A 24,138-nucleotide genomic window follows, 5' to 3' on the forward strand; every position below is an offset into this window, starting at 1 on the left:
ACTCATACTATCATATTATATTTTCAGTGAAATCAAAACTTTTTTATGACACATAATATAAATAGCACACACCATAATGAAATGTGTATTAAGTTTTGAATTGATGCAACGTTAACTACGTGACTTCATCATAAACTTTCTTAAACTAATGCTTAAACCTGAGAAATGACTTTTGTACAGGTTTTACACGATCACATTTCTAGAATCGTTGAAACTGCAATCGGGGTCAAACCCTATTCTGGCATAACATTTAAAAAAGTTTACATTATAATGAACATATGAAATATGTTTTCAATTGATGTCAACTGAACTTAATGGTAAACTGGTTTATAATGAAATAATGGCCAGCATACACACAGAAAAGAAATCATAAGGCTCACACAATGATGTTAAGGGTTTTATAAACTTCTTTTATGTCAATATTTCAAAGAGTTTTTTTTCTTCCCCCAATTCAGTGTCAATATGAAATTCAGAAGGCATTTCATTTTCATCTTCTTTTTATGATGTTTCTGTGTTATCTTACATCTTTATTGCGCAATCATTGGATGAATGAAAATAAATTCACACAAATTCACAAAACAATATGTCTTCGTTATTCTATTGATAATTGTCCAACTTAAGAAAAAAGCCCAATACACTTATTTTGTAATAATTGGAATTATCCAGGGTCGAATTTAAGCTTTTTTGTGCAATGGCCAGCCGGACCAGTGAACCGTAAATCTACTGGTCCGGCACCAAATCTACTGGTCCTGAATAATGACATTCATTCGAATAAGACCAATATAAATAAAAACGTCCCTGTACAATGGAATTTGTTTCACAGGTATTTTTTGTTTGTTAATAAACTGAGATTGTGTTGCAATCAGTGATTTTTATCAACAACTTCTACTGGTCCGTCGGACCACCAGCTAACAAAATCTACTGGCCCGACGTAAATGCTACTGGTCTCTTTGTTGTGAAATCATTGGATGAATGAAAATAAATTCCCACAAATTCATAAAACAATATGACTTCGTTATTCTTTTGATAATTGTCTAACTAAAGAAAAAAAAGCCCAATACACTTATTTTGTAATGGTTGAAATAGTGTCTTATATCTAACAAAATCAAAAAGATGCCATGTTAAAAGTGATTATTTTGTTCAGCCACATTCCAGGAACTCCTCCCTAAGGATATCTCCATACAATATATTAGGGCTCTCTTGTCCTTTAAAAGAAGTAAAATAACAAAAAATCCGAAACTCAAATGAAATTCAAAATGGAAAGTACCTTAATTTATAAAATGGCAAAATCAATCGCTCAACACATCAAACGAAAGGAAAACAACTCATATTGCTTATTCGGTACTGGCATTTCCTAAACTAAAATACAGTGGATTAAACCTGGGTATATCGCTAGCTAAACCTCTCAATTGTATGACAGTCACATAGAATTCCATTGTATTGACAACAATGTGTGAGCAAAACAAAGACATAACGGATAATGTGAAAAATTAGGGTACAGCAGTCAAGATTGTATTATAATGAATTATCCTCTTAATCACTGCAGAAGGTTTATTCATCCCTCCTAAATTTTCGACGTTTTAATGGTTTGGAAAATTATATCTGATTTTTTTGTTTCACACATGGTCATGTATATAGTCCACAATCTCATCTTCTTCTCTCTTTTCACATCATGGAATAGGACTTCAAAATTTTTACTTGCCACAAGAAACATGATATTACACATGTGGAGCAGGAACTGCTTACACAAGAGTTTATATTACCTGAGTTCACACCTGGTTTCTATGGTGTTAACATTATTTAATTTTCAGTTTTCTATTTTAGTGTTTGTGATTTATGTCTAATCTTTTTTTTGTCATGATGTTGCATGTTTTTCTTCTATTTATAGCTTTTTTTTTTATATTTCCCCTTGGTATTGTCTGTCCTTTTTTAACACTGTGAAACACTGGTCTTAAAGACCTCTTTCTTGAAATTACTAACAAACACATGTTTAAAATCTAATTGAAAAATAGAGATTTTATTAAAGAAATATATATCAAAACAAAATATTTTAAACAATACATAAATTTATCACAACAGTAGGTATATATCACAGTAAGGTTTATAATTTTTAACAGTATACTGAAATTAAATACATGCAATTTATAGAAACAAGACTATTTCTTTATTCTTAAATATATAATAAATTTGTTTTTCAAAAATTGTCTCAAATATTGTAAAATAAATTTTAGTTTCATCTGAGAAAAATAAAGGACATAAGATCATTAATTAAGTTAATATGTCTAATTATTAAAATATTCTCAAGACATAAGAATAGATTTTGGTGTAGTAAGAAATAGCATACTAAAAACTTTTACGTCTGTAAATCAATTTGTGATTGTAGATTTTACAACTAGGCACAGTGGGTACTGGATTCTTGGCAGGGACTAAATCCTAACTTTGATATACCACAACTGGGACAATTTTAAATTTGTAATAACAAACTACCCTAGATGAAGATGTATCTCTATTGGACGTCCTTTGGTGTGTACATTTCACAACTTATAGTTTGCTAGAATATGTTCCAGCACAGCTGACTTTATTTTGCCTACCCTTGTACAGTCACAAATGGTGTTTTAACAAAGTTACAGATATCACAGACTTTAGAATACTTCCAATTTTCAATCCTTTTCAGCATCTTAATTTTAAATTAAAGAACCTTAGTAAGCACGCTCACATACCCCACGTACCCACATTGTCATTGGAGAAATTAAATAAGTGTAAGAAAAAAAAATATATAATAAAAATTAATTTCCTGCCAATATGCACATCTAAATAGTATGTCCTTATTATCTACAAAATTTCATGAAATTCTGTTGTGTGGTTTCAGAGAAGTTGAGATGACAAACTGTTGCAGTAGAACATTAAAGTAAATAAGTTCAAAGGGACGTAACTCCTAGAAAAAAAATTGAATCGCAATTTCCCGTCGATATGCACAACTACATAGTATGTCCTAATTATCTGAAAAAATTTCGTGAAATTCTGATGTGTGGTTTGAGAGGAGTTGCGATGACAAACTGTTGCAGTAGTACATTAAAGTAAATAAGTTCAAAGGGGCGTAACTCCTAGAAAAAAAATTGAATCGCAAATTCCCGTCGATATGCACAACTACGTAGTATGTCCTTATTATCTGAAAAGGTTTCGTGAAATTCTGTTGAGTGGTTTGAGAGGAGTTGCGATGACAAGAAACAGGACTGACGGATGGACGGACTGACAGACGGGTCAAAAACATTGTACCCTCCGCAACTCGTTGCGTGGGGTATAATAATTGTCTCTCGTAATATAGTAATACTAGATTGTATTTAACACCCTACCATTTATCTTTATGTTGTAATTAGAACTATAACATAGAATATACCTTTAAACTGTTTTTTTTTACATCTTTCAACGTCATAGTAATATTTATTGTCACAGTTAAATACAAAATAAAATTAAATAGTTTGTCCTTGCCAGCAAGGTCAAGTAGAAAGATTCTGAAGCAAAAATGTAAGTCAAAAACTTTTGTCAACAAAACAGCAAACAAAGAAATAAATACAAGATAAATAATAAATACAAAAGCTTATATACATTAACTATAACTAACAATATAAACTAGAGGCTCTCAAGAGCCTGTGTCGCTCACCTGTTACTGTATTTACTGATGTCGGTCATCTTGGTTGGTAGGTGGGGTCATTAGACACTTTTTTTAAATAGATACCCTAGTAATGATTGTGGCCATGTTTGTTTAAATTTGGCCCATAGTTTCAGAAAAGAAGATTTTTGTACAAGTTACAAAAATGACGAAAGTTGTTCAATATTGACTATAAAGGGCAATAACTCCTAAAGGGGTCCTCTAACAATTTTGATCATGTTGACTTATTTGTAGATCTTACTTTGCTGAACAGTATTGCTGTTTACAGTTTAATTCTATCTATAATAGTATTCAAGATAATAACCAAAAACTGCAAAATTTCCAATTTTAGGGCAGCAACCCAACAACGAGTTGTTGGATTCATCTGAAAATTAGTGAGGGGAAAGATCTTATTCTGATGGACATTTAAATCTTGAAAGATTTGCCCTTAATGTCTTAGTTTCAAAGATATAATTTAAAAACTGTATTTTACCGCTATGTTCTAATTTTAGCCATGTCGGCCATTTTGTTTGGTAGGCAGGGTCATCGGACACATTTTTTAAACTATATACCACAATGATAATTGTGGCCAAGTTTGGTTAAATTTGGCAATGTAGTTTCAGAGAAGAAGATTTTTGTACAAGTTACAAAAAATGACGAAAGTTGTTAAAAATTGACTATAAAGGGCAATAACTCCTTAAGGGGTTGACTGACAATTTTGGTCATGTTAACTTATTTGTAGGTCTTACTTTGCTGAACATTATTGATGTTTACAGTTTATCTCTATCTATAATAGTATTCAAGATAATAGCCAAAAACTGCAAAATTTCCTTAAAATAACCAATTCAGGGGCAGCAACCCAACAACAAGTTCTCCCATTCGTCTGAAAATTTCAGGGCAGATAGATCTTGACCTGATCAACAATTTTACCCCATTTCAGATTTGCTCTAAATGTTTTGGTTTCAAAGATATAAGCCAAAATATACATTTTACCCCTGTGTTCTATTTTTAGCCATGGCGGCCATCTTGATTGGATGGCCAGGTCACCGGACACATTTTTAAAACTAGATACCCAAAGGATGATTGTGGCCAAGTTTGGTTAAATTTGGCCCAGTAGTTTCAGAGGAGAAGATTTTTGTAAAAGTTTACGGACGACGGATGACGGACGACAGACGACGGACGCCAAGTGATGAGAAAAGCTCACTTGACCTTTCAGGTCAGGTGAGCTAAAAACAATACACAAAATTCTTTTTTAATTAGAAAACTTTAAAAAAATATATCAAAAATATTTAAAAAAAAAATAACATCAGTGATGGCACAACATTTCCTAATTGCAAAATAATAAATCTAGGAGTAAATAAAATACAATCAGTAATAAGTCAATGTAAAGAAATATAAAAATATATATTATAACTGGACGGATCATCAGATTATATCAATAAATTTTATCTTTAAATAAATACTCATGTGTCTTAAAAAAAATAATGAAATATTCCAAAACGATGTTTTCAATTTATCTATTCAAAAATGAATTTATCAGCATATTTTGTAAACACAGTATGTTCTCTGTGGGTGACAGTTATTACCACATTATTAATTTCATCCCCCTCCCCAAAAAAATTTATTAAGTTAACAATTTCATGTTTGCCCTTTTCAGTCGTAATGTGTTATAACAATTTTCAGTCTTTATATGTTATAAAAAGAAAATCTAGCAAGTCTTTAGAAGTCGAGAGGAAGAGGAGCTACTGGGGACTTCTTTCCATGGTAATAACCAAAATCCAGATTAGTAGACTTGGGAGCAGCTGATTTATCATTGGATGTTATACTCATAAATGATTTCTCCCTGAACAGTATGCTGTCTACATCTCTACTATAATAATCATGCTTCAAATCTAAAAAGAAAATACAATTATTGTTAAAAAAACCCACACTTCATTTAATGAATATACATCAGGCATGACTGTGAACATTCTCGAAGGTAATTGTCTTTAAAAAATACATAAAAATCATTTGATTATATTTTTAAACAAGAATGTGTCCATAGTATCATTTCAACTTCATCAAAAAATACCTTGACCAAAACTTTAACCTGAAGTGGGACAGATGGACAGACAAACTGACCCACAGACCGAAGAACATAATGCCAATATATGGGGACAAAAATCAAATCTGATGTATCTTTCTATCCCTAATTGACTAGATTTGTATATGATTGTCAGTTTCTCAACCAAAGTTTGTAGTTCTTTTTTGGCACTCTTGATTCCTCCACAATTAAAAACTAACCCCCAAAAAATAGCTCATTATTGATGAAAGTGGCTTTAAATCAATTTTCAACCTCATAATATCAGTGAACATACATTTTTTTAAAGGTTTAAACATAGCACATATACATGAATTATATTTACACAAAAAATTTGAGAAACCTAATTGTGCAAGTTTTAGACCAAATAATGAGGACTCTCAGCCCATGTATTGTTTTGTAATCTGATCTTACATCTAATCTTCATGTTTATAAGCTAGATTCAAATTTTTTTTGGGGCTGGGTTTTTTACAAATTGAGATTACATACCTGCAGTTTTAGTCTTTGGAACGACTTTACATTTCCACAGGCAACAGAAGATAATCAAAGCAAGCAAAGCTACACCAATCATAGCACAGGCTATAATTATTGCAAGCATAAAATTTTTCTTCTCATCATCAGATTCCTGCAAAACAGAAGAATATGACTATTACATAAACTGCTATCATTACAGAATGATTTTTTCTTATTTAACCACAGTAACCGTTTCATATCTGCCCCTCCCCCTTCTGTTTCATACCAAATCAAATCATTTGCACATTACTTTACAAATATGATACATGCTAACAGTAAGGAACACTAATATATTAATCAATAGTGCAACTGTTTAGGACTAAGATACACAAGTGTATTAACAAATAATGCTTAGGGTGTTTATTAGAGTTGCAAATAATTTGTAATCAGCATGAGAAATTTGTAATATTGGTAAGCTAAAAGTTGTTTTTAAAGAGCATCTTGTATTTATCTAAGCAGTTTCTGTCAAAACATGATTTTTTAGAGTTAGATAACTAGATTGAAGAAGGGTTATGAAACAAGATGTGTTTTATTACAGTATCTTCACAAAACAAGCTGTTTGCCAAGATATAGTCCAGAGTTCTGTGATAAAACACCAACAATCAACCAATCATATAATCAATGTTCTAATTTGTTTATATTGTATTCTGAATGTTTGAAAAAGCCAGATTATCAATCATTGTGTGTTGAATATTATGTTTTCCTTCATAAAATTCAATTTAAGGTAGAACAAAACACTACAGGGAGATAGCTCTGTAAAAATCAGCTGAACATTTTTAATCATGTTCTTTTATTCATGAAAATTAAGCATTCAGTCAGGTGTTTTATGTACCATATGTATATATATTAAAATGTGCTACATGAACATGACCAGACACAAGTTGGTTCCTTTTTCCTTTTTCCTTTTTCGATATTCAAATTTTGAAAAATATTACAAGTCCAAACTAAAAAAATTTTTTCCTTCAAAATTTTTTTTCCTCAGAATTTTTTTTTCCTCAAATTTTTTTTTTTCCTCAAATTTTTTTTTCCTCAAAATTTTTTTTCCTCAAAATTTTTTTTCCTCAAATTTTTTTTTTTCTAAATTTTTTTTTCCTCAAAATTTTTTTTCTCAAAAAGTTTTCAAATTTTTTTTTCGTTTCCTTATTCGGTTTCTTTTTCCTTATTCGGTTTTCATTTCCTTATACAGTTTCTATTTCCTTATTCGATATCCATTTCCTTATTCGATTTTCATTTCCTTATTCGGTTTCTTTTTCCTTTTTCAATGTTTATTTCCTTTTTCAGTTTCTATTTCCTTATTCGGTTTCTATTTCTTAATTGGATTTTCATTTCCTTATTGATTTCCATTTCCTTATTCGATTTCCATTTCCTTATTCGGTTTCTATTTCCTTATTCTAACATGACGTCCTTCAAACGCTTTGAGAACACACCCGTGGTAAAATATGAATATATTGATTAGGCTGTTCCGATTGCACTCCCACGATATATGTTTGTTTATAAATGAGATACCCGACGTCATAATACGATGACGTCAGAATATAAGCATTTTACGGGAAAATACACGCTTGTGAAACCGAAAATCATCACAACATTGAAAACGTAAACAAAATGCTAAAATGTTGTATAAGCCAATTTTTTATACAAATAAAACATAAAAGTAAATTATCATTTAAATTCATCCAAAACTATCTAAATACATTATTGTAAATAGTTTTAGCATGTCACTTATTCGTTCGCTCCGTTCTTTTACGCCATTTTAAAAGTGTGTTTATTTATGGGAACGGCAAATATTTGCTTCCACCTAGAGCCATTCGATCCAAAAGAATTACAGTATTTGTCCTATTAGAATCGAAATAATTCATGTGGGCTTGAATATATATGAAAATCCAATAAGGAAATGAAAATCCAATAAGGAAATTGAAACTGAATAAGGAAATAGAAACCGAATAAGGAAAAAGTAGCCGAATAAGGAAATGAAAATCCAATAAGGAAATGAAAATCCAATAAGGAAATGGAAACTGAATAAGGAAATAGAAACCGAATAAGGAAATAGAACCCCAAAAAAGGAAATGAATATTGAAAAAGGAAAAAGAAACTGAATTAGGAAATGGAAATCGAATAAGGAAATGGAAATCGAATAAGGAAACGAAAATCCAATAAGGAAATAGAAACCCAATAAGGAAATAGAAACCCAATCAGGAAATAGAAACCCAATAAGGAAATAGAAACCGAAAAAGGAAATGAACATTGAAAAAGGAAAAAGAAACCGAATAAGGAAATGGAAATTGAATAAGGAAATGGAAATAGAATAAGGAAATGAAAATCCAATAAGGAAATAGAAACCGAATAAGGAAATAGAAACCGAAAAAGGAAATGAACATTGAAAATTTTTTTTTAGTTTGGACTTGTATAATATTTTTTAAAATTTGAATATCGAAAAAGGAAAAAGGAAAAAGGAACCAACTTGTGTCTGGTACATGAACAACACTATATAGATTCAAGAATTCTGTCAAAAACATTTCAGGTCTCACAAACCTCATAACATTGGTCTTCAGTGAATGTTTTGCCATCATGGGTCAAAAACTTGGCCATTGTCATATTGTAACCATTGTAAGACAGCCCTGTTACTCCATTGCCAATAACATTACATGTAGAGTACAAGGTGTTGTTGATGCTGGTAGTTGTACCATTTATTGTCAAGATCCAAATTATACTTCCTGTGAATAAAGACATGAGTAAAATGTATATCCATATATACTGAACGGCTTTAGAAACGCAACACTCATTTTGTTGATTTTTTTTACCAAATCTTGTTTGATTTTCTTACAACTACTTTGCATGCTTATCATACTTCTTTCTCCGTACAAAAAATCAAAATCTGACTTACCTGTGGTTATTGAACATACCGAATTTTTGAAGTCGCACGAATTTCTTAAAGCGAAATTTTGGACCCATGAAAGATTGTTTCAGTTGTTTTGCTTTGTGAAACAGTTCTTTCAATCCTTTGCCTCACTTAAACCAGTTTAAAAATGTTGCATCTCCATTTTGCCAAGACTGAGAAACAAAAAACTGAATTACCCCTTAAGAATACTGCAAACGTTAAAACATAAACATGCTGCAACCATACTGTATGACTTCAGAAACTCGTCTTACTGTCTTTCCGACAACGATACAAGTAGACAAGATGTGTTGCTGACCATCAATGAACAGATAAACGTTTAGAGAAAATGAAACGTCAACAAAATTTGATTACGCAACGTCATTTGCCAGGCATGTTTACGGCTGCAACGTCAACTGCTAATCAAATTGCCGAGTGCCATTGAGTACAGATGCATGCCATACATGTTTCCCATCAACCGAATTGCCAAAGAATCGACTGGAGGAAAACCTTAAAAGCCACTAAGTTCCAACCGCATAATTGCCAAAACCAATTAATGGGTTGAACAAATGCAAACCAGAAGGCGTAAAACAGAACCCAAAACATGTCAGACAGAATTTGTTGACCTTTCTGACAGTTATTTTGGCGTTTGTAACATGCAGTCATCGCTTTTGACGGGGACACATTTATTGAAAATTAACACAAAAATAATCTAGTGTTGCGTTTCTAAAGTCGGTCAGTATATTATTGAAATTGGTTCAAAAGCAAAAAAGTGTTTTAAAAATACTTTCTAGATTCCAAGAAAAGACCAAGTGTCTTGTACTTAGACTGATTGTTGGTTGCTTAATGTCCTGTACTTAGAAGATAAATGTTTTGAATGTTAAGGTCCGACTGCATCAATTTGTGATTTGATGGTTGCAAATTAAGTTTACTGGCTCTAAATCTGCTAAAGTGTTGCCAGTACACAGGTATTTGCGACCATCAAATCACTAGTTGAAGCTAAAAAAATTGGTGCATTATCAAATTAAAATGATACAATTACAAACAATGTTGCATTGGAATGGTAGTCTAGATTGACAATCATTGATAAAAAGTTATGGCACTGAATTGTTAATTTGTTGAACAGAGATATTCCAGTTTATTTGGTTCTAATAGCTACAAATATATCTACAATATTTTTGTCTAATTTTTCTATATTGAAAGCTAGCTTGTACTTTGATTTAAAATGACACTAAATCCTCAATTAATGTTTTTTTTGTATAAACATTTAATATGGTTTGATATAAAACAAAGTCATTCCCTGCTATGAATAGGAAAGATAAAAAAACTCATATTATGTAAAAGCATTATGTAATATTTTGGTTGAAAGTATTCTTAATTTACTTTATTGTGAGATATTGATTTTCTACTTTTATATTTCAATTTCTTTCGAGGTTTGTTTAAGGGAACATTTTGTAAAACATAAGCAAATATCTAAAGATTTTACAACAGTAGATTTAGAATTAGTATGCAAAAATTGTCTATATTTGTGAAATTTGGATTTAATTTATATTATTCAACATTAATGGCAAACATCTAAAATGTGACTAGAACAAATTTTGTCAGTTTTACAGATAAAAAAGTCCCTATCCCCTGTGTTGTTGTTCATTGTGGTGTCCAATCTGGCCTCTATCTTCTCCCTGATAGAAATAAAACACCTACCAGAAGAAACTGTTGATTTGAGAACTTCAATGTTTTGGTTTTCATGAGCAAACCAGCTTCCTAAGTAGGCTGCAGCGTAATTCCCTTCACCTCCTATAACAGTTTGATAATTCTCACTAAACTTCAATTTTAGTTCCACTGTTTGATCCATTGGCATGGTTACATGGTGCTGTCCTCTAGCTGTAACCAAATGTTCTACATAGAAGTCGTAGTCTGCAGGAACAGATGCTACATGATATTTGACAATATACATCCCATATGATGATACTTGTATAGAAGAAAATGAGGCTCTAGAGTTAGATGTCTCAAATCCAATCTGTCTTGATCCAGATAATGTACCCTTGTATAATTCAGGTTTACTTAACGTGGCTTCTACATTCCATACATGGTTCTGTAAAAAAAGTAAGACATGGCTATACATAAATAAATTCATTTTTTTTATGGGGATTCATACATGAATTCACATAATTTTAACTAATGAGTTTATGTATGGTGGTCCGTACTACTATCAAATTTGAAATTACCATATTATATACTTGAATTAATTATAATAAACTAGAGGCTCTAAAGAGCCTGTGTCGCTCACCTTGGTCTATGTGAATAATAAACAAAGGAAGCAGATTGAAAATTGACTACAAAGGTCAATAACTCCTACAGGGGTCAATTGACCATTTCAGTCATGTTGACTTATTTGTAGATCTTACTTTGCTGAACATTATTGCTGTTTACAGTTTACCTATATCTATAATAATATTCAATATAATAACCAAAATCAGCAAAATTTCCTTAAAATTACCAATTCAGGGGCAGCAACCCAAAAACAGGTTGTCCAATTCATCTGAAAATTTCAGGGCAGATAGATCTTCACCTGATAAACAATTTTACACCCTGTCAGATTTGCTCTAAATGCTTTGGTTTTTGAGTTATAAGCCAAAAACTGCATTTTACCCCTATGTTGTGTTTTTAGACATGGTAGCCATCTTGGTTGGTGTGCTGGGTCACTGGACACAATTTTTTAAACTAGATACCCCAATGATGATTGTGGCCAAGTTTCAAATAATTTGGCCCAGCAGTTTCAGAGGAGAAGATTTTTCTAAAAGATTACTAAGATTTACGAAAAAATGGTTAAAAATTGACTATAAAGGGCAATAACTCCTAAAGTGGTCAACTGACCATTTTGGTCATTGTGACTTATTTGTAGATCTTACTTTGTTGAACATTATTGCTGTTTACAGTTTATCTCTATCTAAAATAATATTCAAGATAATAACCAAAAACAACAGAATTTCCTTAAAATTACCAATTCAGGGGCAGCAACCTAACAACGGAATGTCAGATTCATCTGAAAATTTCAGGGCAGATAGATCTCAACCTGATTAACAATATTACCCTTTGTCAGATTTGCTCTAAATGCTTTGGTTTTTGAGTTATAAGCCAAAAACTGCATTTTACCCCTATGTTCTATTTATAGCCATGGCGGCCATCTTGGTTAGCCAATGATGATTGTGGCCAAGTTTGGTTAAATTTGGCCTAGTAGTTTCAGAGGAGAAGATTTTTGTAAAAGTTAACGCCGGACGCAGGACGACGACGGACGCCAAGTGATGAGAAAAGCTCACTTGGCCCTTTGTGCCAGGTGAGCTAAAAAGTAGATGTGGTATGATTGCCAATGAGACATGTATTCATAAGTCTTAGAGTTAATATGATATTGAAGTAAGCAATTATTTGCTACTGTTTGGCCTTCAACAAAGAGCAAAAACTATATCATATGGTTTGCTCATTGTTGAAAGCAGTACTGTGAAGTATAGCTGTTAATTTCTGGGTTATTTTGTCTCTTGTGGAGAGTTGTCTCATTGACAATCATACCACATCTGCTTTTTTAAATGAATCACTATTTCAAACCAGTTATTGACAATAATCAGATTATTAATTCTTGGCTGGTAACATTTAGCTTATGTTGTATAACAATACCTCAGATATTTTACCACTTCTGTATACATAATAACACATACCCTCCATGCTATATCCTCTACAACCATCCCTGATATAGAATCCCTCAGTTCTATGGTTACAGACATAGAGCTTTGTTCTACTACTTGTATGCTTCCATCAAGGATAACAGCATGTATTTGTCGAGCTGGTATAGTAATGGGATCAGATGATACAGTGTAATTCTCTCCTTCTTGTGGCGATGATATGTTAAAGTCTACGATGTAATCAGAACCAAACCAGTTGATTCCTAGATTGGTAAAGTTAGCCCAGCCATCAACAAACTGTACTGTTGTGTTTCCCATCAATTCACCAGAGGGGTTACCTCCCCTTAAGGTTGCCGTGACAAACCAGGGGTACTCTTCTGTACCAAGTTCTGATATTCTGTTTCCCTGTAAATGAGAATATTGAATTTTTGTTTTATTTAAGTGAATTGGAATAAAATAATATCTAACATAAAGAATTCTTTAGATGCATGATCACATTATACCAATATGTAATCACATGACATGTACCCAGTTCCCCTAAATATATGTCTGATCTTAAAGTTGTGCCTCTCAATGCCAAATGAAACCCTCCTGATACAACCAAAGAGACCCCTCATGGGGTATCCAAATAAACAAGAAAATAACAAGAATGTGTCCACAGTACACAGATGCCCCACTCACACAATCATTTTCTATGTTTACTGGACTGTGAAATTGGAATAAATTCTCTAATTTGGCTTTAAAATTAGAATGATCTTATCAAAGGGAACATGTATATTAAGTTTCAAGTTGATTGGACTTCAACTTCATCAAAAACTACCTTGACCAAAAACTTTAACCTGAAGTGTAACAGACGGATGGATGGACGGACGAACGAACGGACGCACAGACCAGAAAACATAATGCCCCTCTACTATCATAGGTGGGGCATAAAAAATACACTCCTAGATTATCAAATATTCAATAACCATGAAATATTTGGTCTAGTAAAACAAATCAAATAATCACTATAACAAGAATGTGTCCTCAGTACACGAATGCCCCACTTGCACTATCATTTTCCATGTTTAGTGGACCGTGAAATTGGGGTAAAAACTCTTATTTGGCATTAAAATTAGAAAGATCATATCATAGGGAACATGTGTACTAAGTTTGAAGTCGATTGGACTTCAACTTCATCAAAAACTACCTTGACCAAAAACTTTAACCTGGACGGCTGGAGCGGGACAGACGGACGGACGGACGGACAGACAGACCAGAAAATATAATGCCCCTCTACTATTGTAGGTGGGGCATAAAAACAGCAAGGTAATCACATAATCACAAACCCAATAAGGAGGCAAACCAAACACAATATTTCCTGCAATTCTTTTTATAACAACAGTAACTGAATCATAACAATGGGGGAATTGAAAACTGATTCGTTTCTATTTGTATAGACATATACTTACATATGTATCTAAGACTTTGATCTTAGGCTGTTTAGTGAATGGTAATCCTTCATAGGTAGGTACTATATTCTGATGAATGGCTAATCTATCTACTACCACAAGGATCCTGTATCCTTGAAGAGTCCCATCATTAATTGTGGCCCACGTAGAATCATTACGGGACTGTGGTGGAACTACTGACACACCAATAACTTTACCATTCAGAATGGCGCTAAAATTACCCAGCTGACCTTGATCCACAAACATAGACAAAACCTGCTGTAGTTGTTCCCATGTCAACGGGTTTGGAACAGTTCCATTATAATCTAAAAAAAAATAAAAAAATAGTCTGGAATATTTTTCCCACTTGTACAAATATTAAGTATATGTTCTGTTAATAGGATACAGGTTAAAGAATATTTGTTAACACAGGAACTCCTTTTAGAGATAAGTCTTTATCTGAACCAATTTCATGAATAAGGGTTAACTATTATTTGAAGAGCTGGTTAAAATTATAGTATTTTGTATTTAAAGTCATTTGAAACGAGTGACTGGTGAAAAATAATGTTTATCCAATTCTTGAACCAATGAATGTATATATATCATAAACTTAGTCTTCTGCGCACAATTTTATAATTTTTTGCTCATCCAAATCATATAATCGTTAAAAAAATATTCTCCTGGACTATTATGATGTTAAAATATGGCAGCTAGTTAATTGTTTTAAATTATAAAAAAAATTTGAAGTTTCATATGACTTTCAAATTTAAACTATCAGTTATAATTTTTCAATAAATTTAATTAGTAAAGGTAATCAATCAAAATGCTAATGGCATAAATTCAGAATTTGCAGAATATCAATTTCTTTCCTTCTCATTTCTGAAAATATATAAATAAACTCATCATAGATACCAGGACTAAATTTAGTATATACTCCTCTATCATCTGATAAACTTCCTCTATCATATCTATGTTGTAAAATTAAAATTTGAATTAAAAAAAAATATCACAGAATAATGAATGCTTACTATAAGAGGGTTCATCTCCAATTTCAATAACTAATACATCGGAATCAGCAGCTCTTTTACGTCTCCTTCCGCCTCCAGAATTAGCACTGATAATGTTAACCAAACGCACCTTCTCTGGGTCAATATCAAAGAAATCCGCAATATATTGTACAACTTGTGCTCCATAGAAAACATCAACTGTGGCTGGCGGATATTTGAAGCTGATAATAACTGCCTGAACTGTCTTTATTTCAATCTCTGATGGTCCACGGACAACAAAGTATAACATTCCTTCGTCCCTATCATACCAATTGGTGCCTGCAGGATCCTCTGGGAGAGGAACGTACTCATTTATAAAATTTTCTGGTTTGAGGTTGTAGACGTCTTGACCGCCGATGGATTTATATTCACCATTTTGTGGCATAACATGTACATCTTTATAATATACATCCAGTCTGAAAGGTTTGGAGTACCATACTCCCAGGACTATGGCTTGTGTGTCATCTGTATTAAGTAAGAAATACCTCATGCCTTGTGGAGTGGTTCCAGTGAAATGTATGACGTAAGATTTTTCTGAAAATAAAACAATAATCTTAATTAGCTAGCCAAAAAAGTACTTCACTTTTAAAAAATTAAAGTTATTGGCCAGGAAAGTCATCAAATTCTGTAATATATTGGTCCTTTATCAAACCTGACATACCTATATAAATTTAATTGAGAAACATGTAAGTCATTTGGACTAACTGTTATACACTTGAACAAACTGAGGCCTATTTTTACAATTTCAATCATGCAATAAACCTTTTGGGATATGGAGTACTTCAATTGATCATTGTTCCTGTCTAATTCTTTTAAATTAGTTGGTGTAAGTATAAAATAAAGTTTATTTTTCAAATTAGTAAAAAATATTCCTATATGTACCAAAGTAAATGAGCAAAGACCCCAGTGCAGTGTGCCCAGTCTTCACAATATTTTTTTTTTTTAATAAGGAGCGATACAAATAGAATTTTATATAGCTCTATAATTAACATGTCGGTTAACTCACTTCAATTTTTTCTATCATTAATACATTCAAGTGCTGAAGTGTATACAGAATTTCATTCTTATTTTCTTTAAAACTTGTAATTACCTGTTATGACTAATGCCTGGAATGTGGATAAACGTTTTCTACATGTGTAACCACTACACCATCCATGATCTTGGGGTCCATTAATAAGGTCCACATATCCATACCCATTCTGATCATAGGACATGATACCCACTGGTGAAATCCTCCTTGTTTCTGTATCCTCATCCATGCTTTCTATGACTAACATTTCATAATTCATTCCAATGCATTCATAAGCTTGCCATTCAGTATGGTATGTACAGGACTGGTTTCTTATAACACCTAGTTAAAACAAATCATTATTGGTTAACATGCTATTAACAAATATTAATCTCACTCAATTGACATACATGCATATACTGTAGGTAACAACACTTTTTTGTAATTGCAACTCATATCAAGAACTATACAATATTAGAAATAATCTGATTTCATGTGACTTTTAACCTTTGATTCAGTGTCTAAAAATCTTTGGATTCAAGTAACTTATTTTTTGATACAGAAAATTTAACCTTAGATCAAGGTGTCTAAGCCTTAGATATGTTTTTCTTAACCTTTAATTCAGATGTCTTAGCCACTGATTTAGGTAACTTGAACTTTGATTCAGATGACTTGACATTTGATTCAGATCACACAACTTTTGATTCAGGTGACTTGACATTTCATTTAGGTGACTTAACCTTTGATTCAGGGATTAAGGTGACTTGACCTTTCATTTAGGTGTCTTAACCTTTGGATTTAGGTGTATTGACCTTTGATTTAGGTGATTTAACCTTGGATTCAGGTGTATTGACCTTTGATTTAGGTGATTTAACCTTGGATTCAGATGTATTGACCTTTGATTTAGGTGATTTAACCTTTGGATTCAGGTGTATTGACCTTTGATTTAGGTGATTTAACCTTGGATTCAGGTGATTTAACCTTTGATTCAATGACTTGACTTTTGATTCAGGTGACGAGACCTTTCTTTCGATTGACTTGACCTTTCATTCAGCCGATTAGACCTTTGGAGTCAGGTGAATTAACATTTGATTTAACCTTACTTAAGTGCCATAAACTGAAAACTATTTGCAAGTAGCTACTGTTAAAATGTCTTCTATGAAGGTCACAGAACAAGACCACCTTAATAGTGGATAGTTGTTTCATTAGCAATCATACCACATCTTCTTTTTTATATTAACCATACTCCTTTTTATCAGTATATACCAGTCCAGCAGACAGTTATTACACCAAAACTTTATAAAGAGAATAGACATAACATACCTTTATATTCTGCAGCATCAATCCTGATTCCACTGACAGTAGTCAACATAGATTTTGGAAGTCTGTAATCTCCAAGACCACGTTGATTTTGAACGTCATCACTCCACATGAATTCAGACTGAGGAACCACAGCTCCTACAGCACCTAGTAGACTGTTGTCTTTATCTTTGATTAAAGCCTTCTTTAACCCATCACAGTCCATGTCTACACAGTCAGCACCATTAATTGTTCTGTAAAAAAAGGAGTATATATTGTAAAACCTATCTTTTCTCACTCTGGTAAACTATCTTGTGGTTTCTATTGCCTCTTTCACACGTCCAATCGAATGTGAATCAAATTCGCTAATTGCGTTCACACACTCTTCTTTTTTAATTCGAATTAACTAATTTGCATTAGAAATATGTTTTTGTTGATCCAAATTAAAAGTTAACATCGTTAGGACAGTAAAGCAAATTTGACGCGCATTCCAATTCAAATTAGAATTGACGTTAGTACGTTAAACGTTTCAAATGCCAATCAAACTAATTTGAATTACGTGTGAACTCAGCATTAGAATTGACAAATTCCTTCATGTGATACTGTGAATTATTGAGGATTGAGAATAATCTTTTTTATTATAGTGGATATTTGATTTTGTTGACATGCAAAAGTCTGCATACAAACCCATGGAAAAATTATATTCATTGAATACTTAAAAACATGGTTTTACTTCACAAAGGAATTCCAGGAAATTGAATTGCTCAACAGGTGGTTTATAATAAAACACCAGCAAAAGGCTATAAGAATGAAACCTGCTAGGGTAATATTTCCTATCATTTCTGACTCCTATAATCTTGGTCATGAACTGGACCCACAGTGTATGAGAGAATTCCTAGTCATGTAGGCAATCTCATAAAATTTGTTAAATATTGTCATACATGTAAAAAAAAAATTGGGATGGGGGGTTAGGGGGAGGGGAGTGAACAGTTGCATTCCAATACTAAGGCTTTTTCAACCTATTAAAAATGTCAAGGTCTAACCATAGATTTCGTTACAAACAAAGTTATTGAGGGTTTCCTTCATTTAAGGTGGACCCTAACAGGGAGATAACTCTGTAAAATAGCTAAATGTTTTAATCTCGTTGTATTGTTAATGAATTATTAAGCTTCTCAATGATCAAAGTTTGTGTTTGTCAAACTGCTAATATCCCAACCATTTTATTCTGAGAAAGTAAGTGGTTCAAGAATTTTGATATTTTTTTTTCTTTTTTCAAATGGTCAAAGTATATATTTTGTCAAAAATTTTAAGATAAATTAAAAAAACAAGACAATTTAATTTTGGTCAAGTTGTTGATTACCACCTTAACAATTTTTGAGAAACTGTTCAATACAAAGGAAAGACATTTTGTCGTAAAGTACATGAAGCTTCTTTAACCTTATGAATTAGAGTTCAGGTGAAGAAGATCAATACCTGTTCTGGAATTTTCTATGTACAATTTATGTTGTGATTTCAAACTATCAGAAATTATGAGGTAGCTAAACAGTAGAAATAAAGATTGATTAATGATATAACTCAACACTTTGAAACTACAGTCAAATATAAAATGATTCCCTTCAATAAGGGCCAGAAAAGTTCAATGTGATTATTAACCTTGTGCATTTTAACTAAACAATACTATGTGAAGATTATAATAACATTTAATAGTCTTTTTGATCTTTGTTTCAGAACATAATCTTTCCTTTACAACAACTTGTACATGTTATATGCATATTCAACTCAAACTGTCAACGTATATTTGTTCAACCTAACAGAAGTTCCAGTGGAAACTTTATTATAAACAATGTCATAATACCTGTACCTGTTGGAACAAATATTCTATACTATTTATTCCGTTAGGAACATCTACTGTAATATTTATTCCTGTGGAAATAATATTCCAGAATAGTTTTTCCATTTGGAACTTATATTATGAAGGAACTTCTATTCCGTGACAAAACTAGGGATCATGGAAAGTGAAAACAGCTCATCTTCCTAAATATTCAAATTAACTTACGAAAGTCTAGGACGATGATAAAAGGCACGATGAGCCATGTCAACATTATCAAATGTCAATCCTTGTACCTCTACTGGATGTTGGCCATCATCGTTATTGGTGTTGGTTGCTATGGCAGCACCGTTGGTTGAACACTCATTATTGAATCCAGAAAATGTTACACCTGAAAAATATTTTCTTATATTGATACAGAAATTATTGCAAGAAACAACGTCAGAGTCATAATAAAGATAAACAGTATATATTTGTGAAATTCTGAGATGTTTCCTTTTCACATCTCATCATCTCAACTTAGGACTGTTGCACTTGATGAGATTACAATTCAGAAAAGCCCTCTTGTCTGAAAACCCATGGATTATCTTTAATAATTTATAATCTTATATACCTGGGGTTTCACAGAAAATTATAGTTATTTAACAAAATCCATTCAGATAAAAATTGGGATTGGTCAAATTTTCTCCAGCATTAAGTTTCGAAGTGACAACTTGTTTTCAATAAAAATTTTGTATGAAATAGACTCAACAATAATAGACAAAAGTACTGAAAATAAAATGAAAGTCATTTCAAAAAGAAGAAAGTTTTGAAAACTAAACCAACTTGTGTTGAAAATGGCTTTGTCTCTGTACTATATACTAACCTTCAATTCGGGTTAATCCTTTGATTGCTTGGTAGGCCATAATGTTGAAACATGGTTTCTCTGGACATTTATTGGATCCACTTGTAAAACTTGTAAAGACAACACCAATTCTTCTATTGAGCTCTGTAGGTCTGCTTTGGACAGCTATTTGTATATTGGCGTCACTTAAGTCAAGAACATCAGTGGAGCAATCATAGGCTGATGATTTACCAACAATCAAGGAATTAGAAATAAGGGCCGCTTTATCATCATACTGGTGTGAAGTAGCAGATGGTCCAATGATCATAGGGAATATACCTACGGCACTGTCAGAAATACAAACATCATCAACTACAAGACTTGGTCTATTGTTATAATATATTCCAAAGTATGCACACTTAGACATAGCAAATCCAGTGAATTTGGCACAAGTTCCTGGCACAGAATCAGTTGGAAGTACCATAACACCAAGGAGACATGTTCTTGCAATGTTTCCAGAGTATAAACCTGTGGTTGAGTCACATGACTGGGGAGGAACGTGGTAACAAGACCTCTCACCACCGGACACGGCATTGTTTTCTAGTACTACATTTGATGCCTCCATCAATGACATGGACCCATCGTGATCGTAGTTACTGATTTCGTGTCTGTTTAGATAAGTACCCTCCCACACATTCAGGACTAACAAATTTCTTCTAAGCTGTGTGTTCATAGAATTAGACTTTATTGCTGCAAAGATAAAAATATACACCTTACAAACCTTTACAAATTATCAATGACTTTGTGTATCTTTAATGTTTATCCTTTTTTCTCTGCTTGTTATGCTTATTCAAGCTGTTGTTGCTTAATATCATTTAATAGTTAATTCAAACCCATATTGCATACACATATAGATTTTTTAACCCTTGATTTTTTATTGTAAGGCTTAGAGGTTCTTGTACTTCAAACACTTTCAGTCCCGAAATGTCATTGATCAATGAGGTAACTGTCATTGTCAGATAATATTAAGACTCATAATAGTATAACAAAGTAACATAAACACCTTGTACATACACTATTGTCCTAAAATTCATCACAAGGGGTGTGTTATTATATTCATGCAGTAACATTTAATTTTTTTTTCATATGCAAGTTTTCACTAAATATAGGAAAATATATCATTATGAATTTACTATAAAATGTTTCCATCAAATTTGATATACATGTATGAGCCTGTAAATAACTGGGTAAAATTTATCAAAACCAACCATAACAATAAAAATCAAAAATATAAATCAATAGGACCCCAATTTGTCCCCCTTGCACTATCCTATGTCCATGTTCAGAAAACTTGGAAATCTGAGTCAATATTATAATTTGTCTGATACTTAAAAAAGTCTTAAATTGATGTGACCAAAACTTCATGGTTAACAGTTGCTGTAACCAAAACAAGAATGTGTCCATAGTACACAGATGCACCACTAGCACTATCATTTTCTATGTTCAGTGGAACATGAAATTAGGGTCAAAACTCTTATTTGGCATTAAAATTAAAAGGATCATATCATAGGGAACATGACACTAGACATATAACTTTTATTGGATATATCAACATTCATTGTGTATAAAAACTACCTTGACCATAAACTTAAACCTGAAGCAGGACAAACAAACGAACGAATTAATGGATGCACAGACAACAAAACATAATGCCAATAAATGGGGCACAAAAATCAATCTGTATTATGGTTGGTGTGACTGAAAAACTATACAGATTATATGTTGCAACGTTACAGTATACTGTAGTTACTCACCATATTTTATAGTAAAATGGATTACATTATCTTCCACAGGTAGACTCTGTGTGTTGTATACTCCTATCGCAGGTGAGAAACCATGATGGAAGGCATTGGACTTCACATAGGATGGTTTATTATTACTGACGGGACCGTGGTCAACGTAGGCAATGGCATATCGTGGATCGTAATCTTCAGTATAGCCTTCTTGTCCCATGTGGTAGAACTCAACATTTGATATTCTAGCATGGCCTAAAACATAGTTAATATCATTATAACAAAATTTTGGCAAATTATTATCTCTTAAACAAGTAGCAGGATTATTAATTATTTTTTATCACAAGAGGCATAACTATTATGAAGAAAGCCAAAAAGCTTCAATATTACATATTTTATTTGCTAAATCTAAGCAAAATGGATTAGACTCAAATGCTTATAAAGTATTCTCCATAATACAATATGAGGACAATTTCTCAATCATAAAGGGACATAAATCTTGAATGTTTTATCAAATAATCCTCTCTTTATGGATCATGCAAATTTGTGAATGTTAAAAAGATTTTATTTAGAAGTACAGCACTTATCTGGAAATCGAAATAATCCATTTTAGAGTGATAAAAGGGAAAACCCTTCATAATATAATTGATTGTTATACCTGTCAACCTCTGAAAATAAAAAGTCAGGTCATGACCTGCATTGAGAAAAAAAATCTCAGGTCATAACGCGTATGACATTTTGCGGGCTCAATTGAAGAACAAAAATATGTTTACATATAATTTATATAGTCAATATGTATATAAAACAGTTAGAACATGTATACAAGTTTATTTCAGACTATTGTTATATTCCATAGTAGCAGACTTGGCATTCTTTAAAAGAACTGCACTTGGTTTCAGTTCATAGCAATGCAAATGTGTATTCATTTTACCAGAAAGAAGAGCACACAGTGTATCCTTATTAAGATCAGCCCTAAACTCTGTAGCTATTTTCTTTACTAAAGAAAATGCCCTCTCACTGTCTGCATTGCTGTTTGGCAAAACCAGTAATGTTTTAGCAAGTTTTGACAAAACAAAAAATCTTGGCTTGTTAAGAAAAATGTCATGCAACTTGGACATTTCTCCCCAAAATGTACCAATGTCAGTTTCAGGGGAAGTGCAAAGTGGAAGTTCATCTAATGGAGTCAACTGATAGTCACTGAACTCATCTTGTAGCTTGTTGAAAATATCGTTACGTAGCTCAGGTAAACAAGTCCTACATTTTGACTTTTGGTTACATTGAAAAAGACCGATAAAACCGAAGGTCGTATTACTTCTAAATACCGGAAACAATTCTGGTCAGAAATCCAGGTGAAAAGGGTAATGTTGGAAATTCCCGGGACCCACCGGGTAAAGAAAAACTCCCGGGTGAGAGGTGAAAATAACGGGTGTCACCCGCAAAAAACGGGTGAGTTGACAGGTATGGATTGTACTTCAACTCAGGAAACTGAAAATTCTTTTTATCAATGGAACTATAAATGTTTCAAAGGAACTATAAAGTTTCAAAAATTAAAATTCTGCATTCTTGAATTTTTAACCTGGCATCAAAGGTATATAATATACTGACCTGTTCCAATAGATGAAGCACTAACAAGGATGTAACCACCAAAGGATTCTGGGTAAAGATCACTGTAATCTTCCCCTTCTACTTTAATATTCCGACTAAACAATCCAACCTCAGCTCTCACTGATAGAGTTTTACCATTTATTGTCTCCTCATGAGCTAAAAAAAAAAGATTAATTTACTAAATCAATTTTTCTATTTTTCAATATGAAAAAGATTGACATGCTAGGATGATTTTTGACCAAAGCTTTAACAAATGAAATAACATTAGATAAAAGACAATTTTTAAAATTGTTTCGATCATGATATTTTTACTGAAGGATATGGAAACATAACAAATCTTATTATTTCAAACCTTCATTAACACATTTCCTCTCATTTATCAACCATGCAATGGAGGTCGCACAATCTATTTGAAGGATAAAATAATAAAGTAAAAGTATACTTCTAAATGCATTCATAGTTTCAAATTAACATCACATAATAAACCTCAAACATAGTGAATATAAACATACAC

General features: G+C 32.3%; 1 protein-coding gene across 1 annotated transcript in view; it reads right to left on the reverse strand.

Moving 5' to 3' along the window:
* Nucleotides 1-5,269: 5,269 nt before the first annotated feature.
* LOC134699022 (fibrocystin-L-like) overlaps nt 5,270-24,138 on the reverse strand; it is an 85,546-nt gene continuing 66,677 nt past the window's right edge. The window contains exons 44-56 of the mRNA XM_063560714.1: nt 23,625-23,780; nt 22,041-22,274; nt 20,269-20,976; nt 19,632-19,794; nt 17,600-17,829; nt 16,358-16,618; nt 15,250-15,801; nt 14,243-14,547; nt 12,828-13,196; nt 10,819-11,209; nt 8,775-8,956; nt 6,219-6,354; nt 5,270-5,541 (exon numbers count right to left, since the gene is read on the reverse strand). Of these exons, the coding sequence (XP_063416784.1) occupies nt 5,369-5,541; nt 6,219-6,354; nt 8,775-8,956; nt 10,819-11,209; nt 12,828-13,196; nt 14,243-14,547; nt 15,250-15,801; nt 16,358-16,618; nt 17,600-17,829; nt 19,632-19,794; nt 20,269-20,976; nt 22,041-22,274; nt 23,625-23,780 (3,860 nt within the window). The 3' untranslated portion in view covers nt 5,270-5,368. The remainder of the gene's footprint in view (nt 5,542-6,218; nt 6,355-8,774; nt 8,957-10,818; nt 11,210-12,827; nt 13,197-14,242; nt 14,548-15,249; nt 15,802-16,357; nt 16,619-17,599; nt 17,830-19,631; nt 19,795-20,268; nt 20,977-22,040; nt 22,275-23,624; nt 23,781-24,138) is intronic.

The sequence above is a fragment of the Mytilus trossulus genome, unplaced genomic scaffold (assembly GCF_036588685.1).
Source record: "Mytilus trossulus isolate FHL-02 unplaced genomic scaffold, PNRI_Mtr1.1.1.hap1 h1tg000024l__unscaffolded, whole genome shotgun sequence".
Classification (NCBI taxonomy): Eukaryota; Metazoa; Mollusca; class Bivalvia; order Mytilida; family Mytilidae; genus Mytilus; species Mytilus trossulus.